The sequence below is a fragment of the Bos indicus genome, chromosome 1 (genome assembly GCF_029378745.1).
Source record: "Bos indicus isolate NIAB-ARS_2022 breed Sahiwal x Tharparkar chromosome 1, NIAB-ARS_B.indTharparkar_mat_pri_1.0, whole genome shotgun sequence".
In the NCBI taxonomy this organism is placed as follows: domain Eukaryota; kingdom Metazoa; phylum Chordata; class Mammalia; order Artiodactyla; family Bovidae; genus Bos; species Bos indicus.
This window is the reverse complement of record NC_091760.1, coordinates 70,518,056-70,534,295: the sequence shown is the minus strand read 5'-3', so window position 1 is coordinate 70,534,295 and position 16,240 is coordinate 70,518,056. Positions and strand designations below refer to the sequence as shown.

Sequence of the window (16,240 nt, the reverse complement as noted above, 5' to 3'; positions counted from 1 at the left end):
ATTATACTAAATAAACTTATGTAGGGTAATGGTCTGCTATGACATGAGGAACTAGAAATATACCAATAATGATTGTACTTACCTGTAGAGTTTGGCTGTAATAGACATGGAGAAATATATTTTTGGGTAGATTAATGTAGTACCTGAAAAATATCCTGTGGGGTAACCTAGAGAAAACCTTAGAACTGGTCTTAAAGGCTTTGAAAGACACTGAGTTACCAGGTCTATGATCATATCTTACACTCATTGGAATCATCTTGAAATGAAATATATTATCTGGGATTTGTTTTAATGAAAGAATCTGATGGTAAAGGGTGGAGAGTAGGGTCAATTTTAGATGCAATTTAATTGGCCATATGATAATTGTTGAAGGTAAATGTTGGGAAATGGGAGTATATCCTACTATCCTCTACTTTTTGTATGTTTGTATGAAGATTTTCATTAAAAGTATAAAAAAATAAAGTAAGGGAACACTCCTTTTGAACTATCCTCATATTGACCCAATCTGTGTAACCGTCCAGAGTACTATAGGACTCTTTATATAAATTGTAAGATACTTTGTAGGAAAAGAAAAAGGTACCTATGAGAATTACTAGGATAGAGTCAACAATGGGGTATTGAAAAGGACTTGTGAATTGATGAGATAAAATTTCTAGGCCTCTAGTTGCTTTGAAGTTACCTAAACAAATAAGGCAACAGTTCTTAATGGAAAGTGAAGGTGGGGTCAGAGACACCCCAGAAGACTGGAAGAACCCTTCATACTATTTTTGTCTTCTGTCAAAAAACCTGGAGAATTTACTTAAATTAGAGGTCTGGCTGATTATGAAAGCTGTTTCCTCTTAAAGACGTTCCACCAAAGGGAAGAGGGGGCACACTGTAGAAGGTGTCATGCCACAGGAAGCTGGACGGTGCTGGGTGTCTTGGGTAGGCAGAGGCACACGGTTAAGCAGTCACATACCAGCTCCAGGTATTGAGAGGTTCTCAAGCAGTCGTTCACATCCAGAAGAAACAAAGGGAAAAGGCAGAAAAACCAGCCAGAGTCAGATTTATCGGAAATAGCAGAGATGAGTTGGTGAATTGAACAAAGTGTAACAGTTAAAACCCAGAGAATCTGTAAAATGCAGGGAATAAGTTTGAATGATATCTAAAGGAGGGAGGAAATAACTGTCACTGTTGTGAAGCTGTGCTGCAGATCATCTAGCCTGCAAGAAGGTATGGGTGATTGCCCTCATAAAGCAAGTAAGAAAATTATCACAGTCAAGGTAGGATATCCAGTGATCATATTTGGCTTTCTGCTGAAAGTATGTTTTTGAATGTGATTAATACTTAATAATCTTTAGAGATCATGATAAAATGTAATAGTGATGTTACAGAAAATTTTGAGTCTCACACACAGCTGTTTCAATACTTTGTACATTTCATTTTGAGGGCTTCCCTCGTGGCTCAGTGGTAAAGAAACTGCCTGCCAGTGCAGAAGAGGCGCAGGTGACTTGGGTTTGATCCCCGGGTTTGGAAGATCCCCTGGAGAAGGAAATGGCAACCTACTCCAGTATTCTTGCCTGGGAAATCCCACGGACAGAGGAGCCTGGCGGGCTACAGCCTGGCGGGTTGCAAAAGAACATGACTTAGTGACTAAACAAGAGCAGCGCTTCATTTTAGCCCTGTTGTTCTTCTAACTATTTTTAACCATGCCAAGCTTGTTTCTGGTCTTTTATTTGCTGTTTCCTGGGCCTGTACCATTCTTCCCCCATGGATCCTCACTTGGCTTATTCTTTTGTTATTCAGTTACTGGTTCAAATACCTCTTGAGAGAAATTATCTTTCTTGAGCATCCTATATAAAATGTGGTGCAGGTTTCTATGGTTTCTGTCATTTTCCGTGATTCCGAACTTGTTAATTATCTCCTCTACTAGTATATACGTGAGCTCATAAGAGCAGGAGCTTTATTTTCTCACTGCTGAATCCTGAGAATAATGCTGGACTCAAATAGCACCCACTATGTATTCATTGAATGGATGAATAAATAAATGTATGTGCTGACAGTTTTATGTTTTAAAAAATCTTGAAAAGCAGTAAGATAAATTGCTTCTTGAACTTAATTATAACCAACCAAGGGGAACTGGTTAGTAATGTATATATGACAAGAACTTTTAAAGAAAATGACCTTGTCATCAAAGAGCTTGTAATACACAAGTAAGAGAATTCTGGGTATAGATATTTGCCCTAGACTTTATGAAAACAGGCTTCAGAAACTTAATTGACCTGAAAGACTGCTTGAGCTCTTCAAAGGTAAGACAGCACTTGATAAACAAGATAAATGCCAGTGAAAAATATGGAATAGCTAAAATCTTGATTTATACTAAAATTAGGAAAAAGGCTTTTTAATCATTGACAGTAACATAAAAGTTAAAAATGGAAGGTTAGAACCCAACACTGGTAGAATCCTGAAAACAACAGAGATCACCACAGGGAGGGCCTTTTTGTAACATTCAGTGTCAAGAGAAGAAGGCTTAGACACTGTTGGAGACATGATGACTTATTAACAGATAAAAAGAAAATACAATTATTTGGCTGTCTTTTCTGTTGAGGAAAATTCTTTTCAAAGTCTTGATAGAAAAGGCAAAAAATAAATGACTTACAGGTTAAAGAGTTAATATTTAAGGTATTAAAACAGAACCAGAAAGGGTGGGTAGTCTTAGATTGAGAGGAGCTGGAGTTAGCACTTTCTCTGCTGTTTACTAAGTTCTTCAGGCCAATCCAGAGACCTTTCAGAGTTTGTTTTCTTGGAGAGTATCTGCCTGGTACACAGTAGGTACTGCATAAATATTTGTTATATGAATGAGTGTGTTATTCATAGAGTTGTGATATTCGGATGAGATAATCCATGTTTCATAAACTAAAACAAAAGGAAAAGGTACTAATATCTAATATTTTGAACCGTGGTGTTGGAGAAGACTCTTGAGAGTCCTTTGGGTTGCAAGGAAATCAAACCAGTCCATCCTAAAGGAAATCAGTCCTGAATATTCATTGAAAGGACTGATGCTGAAGCTGAAACTCCAATACTTTGGCCACCTGATGTGAAGAACTGACTAATTGGAAAAGGCCCTGATGCTGGGAAAGATTGAAGGCAGGAGGAGAAGGGGATGACAGAGGATGAAGATGGTTGGATGGCATCAACGACTCGATGGACATGAATTTAAGCAAGCTCCAGGAGTTGGTGATGGACAGGGAGTCCTGGCATGCTGTACTCCATGGGGTTACAAAGAGTCAGACATGACTGAGGACTGAACTAAACTGAACTGATCTAATATTTATTATATTTACTGTTGTATATAAGCCAACTATGGTGTGTTATTTTTACCTAAATCTGACAGTGGCCCTTTGAAAGTAGGTGCTATGACTGTCCCCAGTTTATAGATAAGGAAGCAAATCCCTTATTTTCTACAATCATATTTGCTGCCTTTCTAGGGGAAATCAAATTTAGAAGGGAAGGAGGATTGCTTGACTTTGCTAATACGCTAACTATGTAAATTGAAAGTATTGAGCTACTATTTAACATTTAATTTGTAGTCATTTGTATAGATAACATATCTAGTGTTTGTGAAATATTCGGTGATGGCAATGTAAAGTCTTAGGTACAACTCCTTTGGGAAAGATTTTAGCAGTACTGTCATGAATCTTAAATCTCATGATTGTTGCCTCCTTAGGAGATAATTCTGGAGAAGGCAATGGCACCCCACTCCAGTACTCTTGCCTGGAAAATCCCATGGACGGAGGAGCCTGGTGGGCTGCAGTCCATAGGGTCGCTAAGAGTCAGCCACAACTGAGCGACTTCACTTTCACTTTTCACTTTCATGCATTGGAGAAGGCAATGGCACCCCACTCCAGTGTTCTTGCTTGGAGAATCCCAGGGACAGGGGAGCCTGGTGGGCTGCAGTCCATGGGGTCGCTAAGAGTCGGACATGACTGAGTGACTTCACTTTCACGTAGGAGATAATTCAGAAGAAAAACTATGTGTCCAGATTTTTAAAATAAGATCATTTAATAGACTGTCATAAAACTTTATGTCCTTTTTAACATTTAATCTGCTACTACTTCGGCATGGATAGGGAAGGCATTCTTAGCATAGTTCCAAATGATTTCAGAGCTGGGGAGGATGATACGATGAGTCTGTCAAGTTTCTTCTGTTGTCATATTATTTGCTAGGTGTCAGTCCTTTGTTGTCAGTTGTTAAGATGATCAGTTTTCAAAAAGAAAGACTTGTCAACAGAATTGAAATTGAGTGGCAGTCTAGACTAAATCATTGGGTCTAGCCCCTTTTCCCTGGCACCACGATTCTTGATTACCAGTGACCATTGAATTAATCTGGTTCTGTTGCTGTTTAGTGCCTGTGTTGCATCCGACTCTTTTGTGACCCCATGGACTGTAGCCTACCAGGCTTCTCTGTCCATGGAATTTCCCAGGCAAGAATACTGGAATGGGTTGCCATTTCCTTCCCAGGGGGATCTTCCTGACCAAGGGATTGAACCCACATCCATCTCCTGCGTCTCCTGCATTGGCAGGTGGATTCTTTACCACTGAGCCATGGGTTTTAATAATTCATGATTTATTTCTTGGCCATTTTTATCTTTACTTTTCTGTAGAAATGCTCATTTTTGGTCTATAGTTTTTTTTGCTTCATCTTTTTTCTCACTGCCTGATGATCTGGGTACTAGTCATCTTGTGTTTTAGTTGGCTAGCACAATTTACTTCCATGAGTAGTTGATACCAGAAACATTACTGCTGGTTCAGTAACAACTGTTGAGTGGCTCTGTGTTGCCTCATTCTCTAGTAGAGTGGTTCCTGTGTAGTTGCTCATCTTTTTGGCGTATGAGAACTCTTGCCTCTTTTTGTCAAGCTCTGTGGACTAGAGTATTTTCCAGAGCTCTAATTATTATGATTGAAGCTCTTTTTGTATCAGCTGCATGGAGTGATAAAATTTAAAGAAAAACAAAACAAAACTTTTAAACACCTGGAATTCAAAGCTTTATCTTTGCACGTTTATTTTGGATATGTATTTTGTATTTAAGTTGCTCTAGTTTTTATACTTATGTGGTTATTTAACAAACTCTTTCCCTCTCTTCCATGCTTAGTATCTTAGATAGATGATGAAATGCTCAGTTTTCAGGAGGAGGTTTGATTTTTAAAAGTACAAGAATCTAGAAAAGTTAGTAGTCTAGAATGGCATTTTCCATTTTGTCATCTTTAGAATGCCAGTCCTATAATGTGGTCCCTACCGCAAATCACCCTCTCTCAGTAGTCCTTATTCATATATAGTGTTAAAGATCTAAAAAGTCAGGCAGAAAAAAAACACAACAACCTGTTAAACTTTTAAATCTCATTGCTTCCAAAATTTATTTAACAATGGAACTCATTTAAACAACCAGTCAACACTCTGTAGGACTCTCAAAAAATAATTGGGAAGTAATGTCCCAGAGTAATTAGTTTCGAGGTCTGCGGACAACCCTGAAAACTTTCAAGCATAATAAAGACTGAACTTTGTACTGGAAGTGGAGTCTAGTACATTAGTTGGCAAACTTTTTCTGAAGGCCAGATAGTAATTATTTTCACCTGCTCGGGTCGTATGGCCCTTGTTGAAGCTGTTCAACTCTGCTATGAAAACAGCTGTGGGTAGTGCTAGTGTGAGTGAGTAAGACTGTTCTAGTAAGACTTCACAGAAACCAGCTGCAGACTGGTAGTGTGCTCCCCCTCATCTAGCAGGCATGTGTTTCTTCATAGCAGGTCAAAGAGAGATGGAAAGCACTTCCTGATCCTCTTATACCAGTTCCAAGTTTTACAATGTAGTTTACTGACTTTTAAGCTGAAGTGTTGAACGGGTTAAGATTTATTGTATGGCTAATGCCTGTTTCCTCAAATTACTCATATTTGAGTAAGGAATTTGGCCACCTGATGCGAAGAGCTGACTCATTTGAAAAGACCCTGATGCTGGGAAAGATTGAGGGCAGGAGGAGAAGGGGACGACAGAGGATGAGATGGTTGGATGGCATCACCGACTCAATGGACATGAATTTGGGTAAACTCCACGAGTTGATGATGGACAGGGAGGCCTGGCATACTGTGGTTCATGGGTCTCAAAGAGTCGAACATGCGTGAGCGACTGAACTGAACTGAGTAAGGAATTAGAGGGGCAGTTCATCTTCAGGATTTTCATTGAGAAATTGAATACTAGAAATTTTTTTTTAAAGAGTTTTATGTGACATTGACTTCTGGTCTTCTGTTTCATGTCCATAACACTTTGGAGAAAGGAGATTACCACATACAGTGTTTTTTGTCTTTTCCAAGATGTGTGTGAATGATGGGGTGGTATGTGTTTTAATCTCAGTGAGCTAAACTATAATTCTACTGTTATTAAATGGTTAGAAGGCATTAATTTGATAAAGTAGCACAGGAAGTATATTGCATGTGTGTAGCGTTTATGTATAAAACTATCAATAATACAATTGAAAATGTTTATATCCTCTTCCCTGGTAGATCCGTCTTTGGGGACTTTTATCTTAAGGAAGTAATCTGAAATTTGGAAAAAGCTGTACTCTCAGAGAATGCTTATTTAATACTGAAAAAATTAGGGATAACTTGAGTACCTGACAAGGAATGCGTATATAATTTATATACCACTAGGTGAAATTTTATGCATCTGTTTTTTTAACTGTTGTCTATTAAAAATAATATTAACCTGCTTGATAAAAATATTAGCACTCTTGGTATAGGAAATTTTAAAATGTTAATTAAAACATATATATATATATATATATATATATATGAAAATATAAATATGATGACATCATTAGTTTTTTCCCCCCATGATGAGACTTTGGAAAATTTAAGCTCTTTTTTTTTTTTTTTTTTTTTGGCGTATTTTTCAAGTTGTACTAAGTATACATATGTATTTTTTAATGAAGATAAAATGTATTTTTAGTGATCTGTTTTTAACTTATAAACAGTGAACTGTTTATAACTAATAGCAATTTCTTTTGAATATTTGTTCCAGAGAGTAGCAGATCGACTATATGGTGTATATAAAGTACATGGGAATTATGGGCGAGTTTTCAGGTATGCATTATACAAACTTTTATAATAAACAACAACTAGCTCTAATCAGCTTTTTGCGTAAGAACTGTAATTCTTGAATATATATGAGTCTGCAAAGCAAAAGATAGTTTTTAATTGTTATTTATTTAATTTCTGTGCTGGGCTGGGTCTTCCTTGTGAGGTATGTGCTTTCTAGTTGTGGCGCGCAGGCTTAGTTGCCCTGCAGCATGTGGGATCTTAGTTCCCTGACCAGGGATCCAACCCACCTTCTGTACGTTGAAAGGCAGATTCTTAACCACTGGACCACCAGGGAAGTCCCAAAAGCTTATTTTTTAAATCCTGTCCAATAGTAGTAGTTTTCAGACTTTTCCTGCAAGCTCTTAATTCCCTAACCAGGGATCGAACCTATGCTCTCTGTAGTGGCGGAGTCTTAGCCACTGGACTGCCAGGGAGTTTTAAGTCTTCGAAATTTTTATTGTAAAGCCTTTTTTTAAATAAAAAATAGTAAAGGAGTCTAATATATTGAGCAGATAAAAGATAAACTCCTCTTAAGCAGTGAGCAATGTCTTTTATTTTCTTGGCAGGATACCCAAGGAGATTTCTTTTAAGTCACTGTCATATTGAATTGGTGGTTTTCTTTTTTTTCTTCCTTTGTTTTATTTTATAATTTCTAAGGCTTTTGCAAGATTGGTTTCTCAGTCTTGGAGTAATATTAGTGTAAATTAGAATATTTACTTGGTATGTAACTTGCATATATTGGTAATTTTTGAGCCTTTTCTTTTGTGAATTTTTGTTTGTTTATTATTTTAGTTGTGAAATTTTAGTAGTTATTATCCATATCTCCTTGTAAGAAGACTGTCCTTGCTAATGTTGTGTCCTTTTGATTGAAGTAGTCAAAAATAATTCATTTAACATATTTGAATAGATAAGATATTCATATAATACAAAATTCAATAGGAACAAAAGCTTGTATAGTGAAAAGTCTCTTTGCTCCTCCTGCCTGCCAACCACCCAGGTTTCCTCCTCTGAGGCAACTACTAGCAGTTTCTAAGTTACTTGTGTATCCTTCCAGTAAAATGTATTGTAGCACTGTCAATGTATAAAGTGAAAGTGAGGTTGCTCAGTTGTGTCAGACTCTTTGCGACCCTGCGGACTGTAGCCTACCAGGCTCCTCCGTCCATGGGATTCTCCAGGCAAGAGTACTGGAGTAGGGTGCCATTTCCTTCTCCAGGGGATCTTCCCAACCCAGGGATTGAACCTGGGTCTCCAGCATTGGAGGCAGACACTTAAACCTCTGAGCCACCAGGGAAGCCCGTCAATGTATATTAACACACAAACGAATGCATTCTACTCCCTCCCTCCCCCCACCTTTTTTAAACATGTAAATGTTCACTTCTTTTATTTTGCTCTTTTTAACTTAAAAACTGCTATCCTAAATATATTGTTATCAGCAAATAACTGTATTGGGCTTTATTGAGCTGAAGCATCATAATTTATTTAACCAGTTTCTTCTTGATAATTATTTCTAATCTGCTGTTGCATTCAATGCTTTAATTAATGTTCATGTTCATGTCATTTCACACATGATTGAGTATATATGTAGGACACGGTGAACGGTGAAGATCGCTCAGTCGTGTCCAACTCTTTGCGACCCCATGGACTGTAGCCTACCAGGCTCCTCTATCCATGTGATTTTCCAGGCAATAGTACTGAAGTGGATTGCCATTTCCTTCTCCAGGGAACTTCCTGACCCAGGGATCGAACCTGGGTCTTCCACATTGTAGACAGACACTTAACCGTCTGAGCCACCAGGGAAGTCCATATATGTAGGATAAAATTCTACAAATGTTGTTACTGCATCTAAGGATAATTGAGTTGGTAGATATTGCCAGATTTCCCTGTATGGAAGATATTCAGCTCCCATCATCAAAATGTTAATGTCTGTTTCCTCAGATCCTCACCCAAACAATTTTTAGTGAACTTTCGTCTTTATCAGCCTGATGGTGAAAAATGCCTTCTCACTGTAGTTATAATTTATATTACTCTAATTATGGATGAAGTTAAACTGTTTTCCTGATGATTAATAGCCTCTATTTTATTTTTTTAATCTTATAAACTGTCTGTATGTATCTTTGGCCATTTTTTCCTACTGGGCTGGTAGTCTGGTTTCTTAATTGATTTGCAGGAGTTGTTTATCTTTTAGGAATATTAGACGTTTGTGAAATGGATTGCAACTTTTCCCCCACTTTGTCATATGTCTCTTGACTTATGTGGCTTTTAATATACAAAAATATTCAATCTATTAAATTCAGTTGACATGCAAGTGATTAGTTTTTGAATAATAAAGCATATATTTTTAATTTATTCTATATTTTTGTGGTTCTGGAAATTTTTGATTCATCTGAAATTTATTTGAATATTAGTGTTCAGACGTAGCACAGCCAAAAAAAAAAAAAGAGTCATTTTGTAAACAGCCAGCACTAAAAAAAGATTAACTGTTGCTATTACTATTTTGAGAATACACATGAGTAAAAATTATCAGAAGCAGATATGTTTATTTATGTTTGTTTTCCTTCCTTGACAATTTTAAAAACCATGTGAGGGTTTTCCCTTCTAGTATTATAAGCATATAATCTTGATATTTCAAGAACAGTTTATAAAGAGCACAGATTAACAGAATCATAGTGTTTTAATTTTTCTTTTTATGATATTTTGCAGTTGAAGGTGTTTATTATACATTCTTTACATAGCAGAAAAATTGGAAACAATCTTGAATGGTTCAGAAAATGGTTAAAAAAATTAAGAGTTGCCACTGAAACAATGCTGGGAACAAATTATTTTAATAATGTGGGGAAATACTGTTAACAAGAAAAAACATGGTACAAAGGTGCATATACTACATGATCTCCGCCATATTACAATAAGTAAAAATAACTGGAAGAAAATATATCAAATTATGTCATCTCTTAGTATTTAAGATTATAGATCTATTCCCCCCTTTATTATAATGTATACATCTTCCATAAAAAGGAATTTTTATTTCAGGAATTTCCCTGAAATGGTAACAAAATGATCTGTAGTTCCGGTAGACTTTGTTGTGCAACTTTAGTACAAGTTACTGAAGTTTTATGGTACACCCAGTATTTCTGTACAATTGTCTTTTTCTGTTACCTGTTAAGATAGTGATATGTAATCATGTGTGGTTATCACAGTCAGTCATGTAGAGTTTAAAAATATACGTGCCTCAGCTCTATCCTAGAAATTCTGATTAAGTCATTCAAGAGCAAGACAAGCATTCTCCACGGTTGATTTACATAGGCTCTGTAGCTGAGAAAGCTGTTTATAAGCAGAAACTGTTTTGTATGATACTAACTTTGTACTTAACAGCAGATATGAACTTTTGAATTAGCATTTTTAAAGCCTTCATTTGCATTTAGTTGTTAAACTTCAGGGGAAAGGAGCATATTTGAGTCACAGAAAATAAATCATCAAGAAAAAAATAAAATAGATATCATACTGTTTAAAAGCTAACTAGGAAAAAAATGTAAAAGATTCTGTTTAATAATATTTCGTATATAATTCATGATGGTTTTGGTTTTATCTCTTTCTTCATAGTGAGTGGAGTGCCATAGAAAAAGAAATGGGTGATGGACTGCAGAGTGCTGGTCATCATATGGATGTGTAAGTACCCAGAGAATTTAAGGTAGAACTGGAGGTGACATTTAGTGTGAAAGTGTTAGTGATTCTTCTGTTTTAAAAAGTTTGCTGGCATTTGTATTGTGCTCTCTGTATACAGATTTGACTTAAAGAAGTTAATCTCAGGAATGCAAGATTAACATTCAAAAATCTTTCAGTTCAGTTCACATATTGCCAGAACAGAGAAGAAAATCCAGATGTTCATTTCTGTGTATATCGAAAGCATTTTACCATCTATTCACAGTAAAAATTTTCATCAAACTAGGAATGTAAAGAATTTCCTCAATGTAAAACATACACCTAATACTGTACTTAATAGTGAAATATTAATGTTTTCTCCTAAAATCAGGAATAAGGCAAGACTGTTTGCTCCACCACTACTGGTAGAAGTGGTAGTAGAGGTCCCGGTCAGCGCAGTAAGGCAAGAAGATCAAATAAATGGCACATGTCTTAGAAAGGAAGAAGGAAAACTGTCCTATCTTTATTGGCAGTTAACAGGATTTTTCTGTAGAAAATAAAGAATCAGCCAAAAATACTATAGAACTAACAATTGAGTTTAATGAGAATGCATGATACATAATGCATATATAAAAAAACCGTTTTTTCATACTAGTAAAATTAGAAAATAAAAGCTTGAAAATGCTGTTTATAATAGTGTGAAAGACCTCTACACTGAAAACTTTATATATAAACATTGCTAAGAGAAACTAAGTACCTAAATAAAAGGTGAGATTAAACCATGTTCATAGCTTGGAAGACTCAGTAGTGTTAATATGAGCATTCTTCCTAAATGACAGTCCCAATCAAACCTCGAGATTTTTAATAGAAATTGATAAGCTGATTCAAAAATGTATATAGAAATTCAAAGAACATGAAGTAGTCAGAACAATCTTGAAAAAAAGGACAAAGTTGAACATATTACCTGATTTCAAGACTTACTATAGAGCTACAGTTATCAGGAGATATTGAGATAGATCCATGGAATAGGATAGAATTCAGAAATAGATGCACATTTACATAGCTCATTTCAAGAAATGGTTCTGGAATAACTGGATATCTTCATGGGAAAAAACCTCCTGAACCTTGAGGACTTCCCTTTTGGCCCAGTAGTAGAGAATCCTCCTGACAGTGTAGGAGCCACAGGTTCAATTCCTGCTCCTGGAATAGCCCACATGCCATATGGCAGCTAAGCCCCTGTGCCACAACTATTGAGCCTGTGCTCTAGAGCCCAGGAGCCGCAACTTCTTAGCTGACGTACTGCAGCTCCCAAAATGTGCATTCCCTAGAGCCCAGCATATGCTCTGCAACAAGAGAGGCCACTGCAACGGGAAGCCCATGCACTGCCACTAGAGAGTAGCCCCTGCTCTCTGCAACTAGAGAAAAGCCCATGCAGCAACAAAGACCCAGCATAGAAAGGAAGATGGAAAACTGTCTTTATTTGCAGTTAACAGGATTTTTTCTGTATAAATTTTATTTTTTCCGTGGAAAATAAGTAATTTTTTAAAAAAGTGAATCATTAAAAAAAAAGGAACCTTGAGCCATATCTCACATCGTACATAAAAGCTAATTCAGTTTGGATGACATACATCAATATAAAACCTTAAACTATAGCTTTTAGTAGGAAATAGAATATTTTAGCAGCCTTCGAGTAAGCAAAAGATTTTTTTTAAAGGACATGAAAGGAAAAAAAGTATTTTAAAAATGATAAATTGTTCTTCAAAATTAGAAATTTTGGGATCTCCCTGGTGGTCCAGCAGTAAAGATGCCATGCTTGCATTGCAGGGAGCATTGGTTTGAGCCCTCGGTAGGGAACTACTACCTAACATGCTGTGCCAAAAAACAAAAAAAATTTAAAAATTTAGCTTATCAAAAGATTTCCTTTGTAAGTGGAAGGAATGTAGGAGTACAGAGTCAGTTGGGGAAGATAAGTTCTGGAGATGAATGGTGGTAATGGTTGCACAACACCATGAAAGTACTTGAAGCCACTGAACTGTATACACCAATAAATTGTTAAAAAGGTGAATTTTACGTTACGTTTTACCACACACGAAAAAACACACCCCATTAAGATGGTGAAGAGGCAAGCCACAGACCGGGAGTAAACATTTCCAACCCAAATATATAAAGAGCTCCTACAACTGACCAATAAAAAGACAAAAATATTATTTTATTTAAATATCATTTTTCTTTGGATTATTTAAGCTGACCAGCTGCTTTTCAACTATTTTGTTGTCTTCATGCATTCTGTTGACAGGACAGTCTCAGTATTTGCAGGAATTTGGGATTATCCCTTCACTTGGTTTATGTAAACGTTAAATAAAATTAATTTTAGTACTAATACCTAAAACATCTTTACCACTTACCCCTTTCTCCACACTGTGTTTCCAATCTTCAACCAAGCAGCCACTTACCTTTTTTGTTTTCTTAACATTAACTTTTCCAGAATCGTAGATTTATGAACTACAGAGTTTTTCCTACTCTTAACAATGATTCTCAAGCCATTTTTCAGTCACATAGGACAAAGTCCACACTCTCACAAATGTAAATTTATATTTACAGAATATGTATTTTGCCTACTTTCATAAATACTATAAGCACATCCCTTTTCAGTGAGCAGTAACTTAGATTTTTTGTTTATTTTTTAATTCAGTAAACTTGTTTACTTAACTACATGAAGCAGGCTTGGAGGCATAAAGTATATTTTTATACTTTATGTAGTTGATTTGCAATACTATGTTAGTTTCAGGTATATAGCAAAATGATTCAGTTATATATTTATTTCTTTCAAATTTTCCATTATAGGTTATTACAAGATACTAAATATAGTGCCCTGTGCTATACTGGGGCACTGTGCTATATTTAACAAAAGATACTACAGTGCTTATTAAGCTACCTTAAGAAGGACCATTTTTTTGTTTGTTTTTTTTATATCCAAGACCTTGCTAAACACATTTTGGTAAAATTCAGTAGAATTGTCATGGTAATTAAGGATTGCTCTTTGGGGGTGGGATAAATTAGGAGTGTGGGATTAACAGACACAAACTTATTCTCATTGTCTGTATTTTGGTCAGTCATTCATGGGTAGCAAGTGGTCAGTGGACCATGCTTTGAATAGCCCTTTAGAATATTAATATTTTGTGTCTTGATAAGAGTCACTATATACGTTATTTTTTAAACAGGTATGCATCTTCTATTGATGATATTTTGGAAGATGAAGAACATTATGCAGATCAGTTAAAGGAGTATCTTTTTTATGCAGAAGCATTGCGGTAAGTATAATACATGTTCCAGATGCAGTCCTATGGCTGGTCAACACTCTCTTCATCTGTTACTCTAAAATAAAGAGAATAAGATGATTTTTAAATGAATCCCTTCCCCTAGATATTGAATGAGATCTCACTGTATTCCTATCTGTTGCAGAGTGCTAGACATAGGAATTTAAGACGACCCTGATCCCTGGTGGCTCAGATGGTAAAGAGTCTGCCTGCAATGCAGGAGACCTGGGTTTGATCTCTGGGTTGGAAAGATACCCTGTAGAAGGAAATGGCAACCTACCAGTATTCTTCCCTGGAGAATCCCATGGACAGAGGAGCCTGGAGGGCTACAGTCCACGGGGTCACAAAGAGTCGGACATGACTAAGCGACTAACACTTCCACTATATTTGAAACATTATATTGATAAAACCTTTTAGTCTCTGACTTCAAGTCTGTCTGTATGTTGTTGTTTCTGCTTTTTTCTTGGAGATTGGAAGCAGAGTACACATTGAGTGTGTGTTGTTATGATCTGTCATTAAATTGTATATTACCTTTAAATTCTGTGATTTTCCATACCTGCATATTTTATCTCCTTAGTAAGGTTGTAAAATTTCTTAATGTTAGGACTTTGTCTTCTGTTTTTATGGTATCTCCTACAGGGCCAAGCAGAATTCTCTGGGAGATATTCCAGTTTAGAAAAATGAATCATTTTCCTGTCACTTTTAAAATCAGTATAAGAATTCTGTTAATAAAACAGAAGAGCAGTATTCCTTTGGCTGTTCAGTAGCTGGGATGAAAACATCACATTGTTAGCATTTTTCCTTCTAGAGCTTTGAGTAGTAGAGGTCACACCAAGCTTTTTCAAGTAACTTACCAAAGGAAGGTTGCTCAACACAATGGAACTCTTTGCAACTCTTAAAGATTATAGAAAAGATGAATGTATATTGATAAAGAAACGTGTCTTTGGTATATAGTTCAGAAATGCCTAGCTAAAGTCTAGAACAATATATACCATCTATTAATATGAATTGTGTCTGGATTGTAGAACTATGGAGAAGAAAGTGTTTTTAAAACTTATTTAGTACATTCCTGTATTAGAATCTTTTTTTTTTTAGTAAGCATGGATTACTTTTATGATAATAAAAACTAATAGACATTTCTAAGTAGAAAATTTTGAGATAATCTTTTTAAATAATACTCAGTTGTTATGTGAGATTATAGCATTAATTCCAGTGCTGTACAAAAAAAGCTTTTTTAAAAAATGTATGTGATAACAGTATGTTTATTGAAAAAACTTTTGCAAGTATCTGGAAAACAACCTTTTTTGATTTAAAATATAAAGTATTTATGCTTAGGTTCTGCTAGATTAAATTTTTAATATTGGGGTACTACATTGTAAGCTTAAAATTTCTAGATATAAAAGTTCTGACCATAGTAAGATATGAATGCCTCCACTATACCCGCTGAGGAAAAATTTAACATGTTAATAATTAGAGAGGCCACAAAAATTAAATGGCAGCACTTTTTTTCTCCTAGGGCTGTGTGCAGGAAACATGAACTTATGCAGTATGACTTGGAGATGGCTGCTCAGGACCTAGCATCCAAGAAGCAGCAGTGTGAGGAACTGGCAACTGGGGTGAGCTGTTTTCTGTTTGGGTCTTTGGTATTATAATGACCCTTAAGTGAAATGGGCTGCAGGATGCCTGTAGCTTTTCAAGGGGAGTAATTTGTGGACAACTGTATAATTCTTTTGGTTGTGATCTTGACATAAAAAGATATAAGCCACTAGGGGCTTCCCTGATGGTCCAGTGGTTAAGACTACGTGCTTTCATTGCAGGGAGCACGAGTTCAATCCCTGGTCAGGGAACTAAGGTCCCATATGCTGCATGGTGGTGGCCAAAAATTAAATTAAAAAATTAAGTCTTAAAAAAAATGTAAGCCATTAAAACATATATAGTGTTATAAGAAATTTTGCCAAATTGCACTGTATAATAAGAACCATCTCTTTTCTGATTAAGTCTAAGTGAAAAAAAAATTATTCTTTGGGATTGAAATAATGACCTTTGCAAGATTTAATTTTATCACTTACATTATAGAAATTTTAGTTAACTTGAAAAACTGCCCTGTTAGAATCATTGCCTCTCTCCTAACAGAGAGCTTTTTGTGTACTTTATTCTTGAATCCTTACAGTGAGTACTTGT

The 16,240-nt window shown here is 35.9% G+C and overlaps 1 protein-coding gene across 2 annotated transcripts in view; it reads left to right on the top strand.

Moving 5' to 3' along the window:
* SNX4 (sorting nexin 4) overlaps positions 1-16,240 on the top strand; it is a 53,114-nt gene that overhangs the window by 31,413 nt on the left and 5,461 nt on the right. For both annotated transcript variants that reach the window (XM_019956972.2, XM_070788825.1), the window contains exons 8-11: positions 7,048-7,109; positions 10,704-10,769; positions 13,964-14,053; positions 15,576-15,675. In XM_019956972.2, coding sequence (XP_019812531.1) covers positions 7,048-7,109; positions 10,704-10,769; positions 13,964-14,053; positions 15,576-15,675 — 318 coding nt within the window. The remainder of the gene's footprint in view (positions 1-7,047; positions 7,110-10,703; positions 10,770-13,963; positions 14,054-15,575; positions 15,676-16,240) is intronic.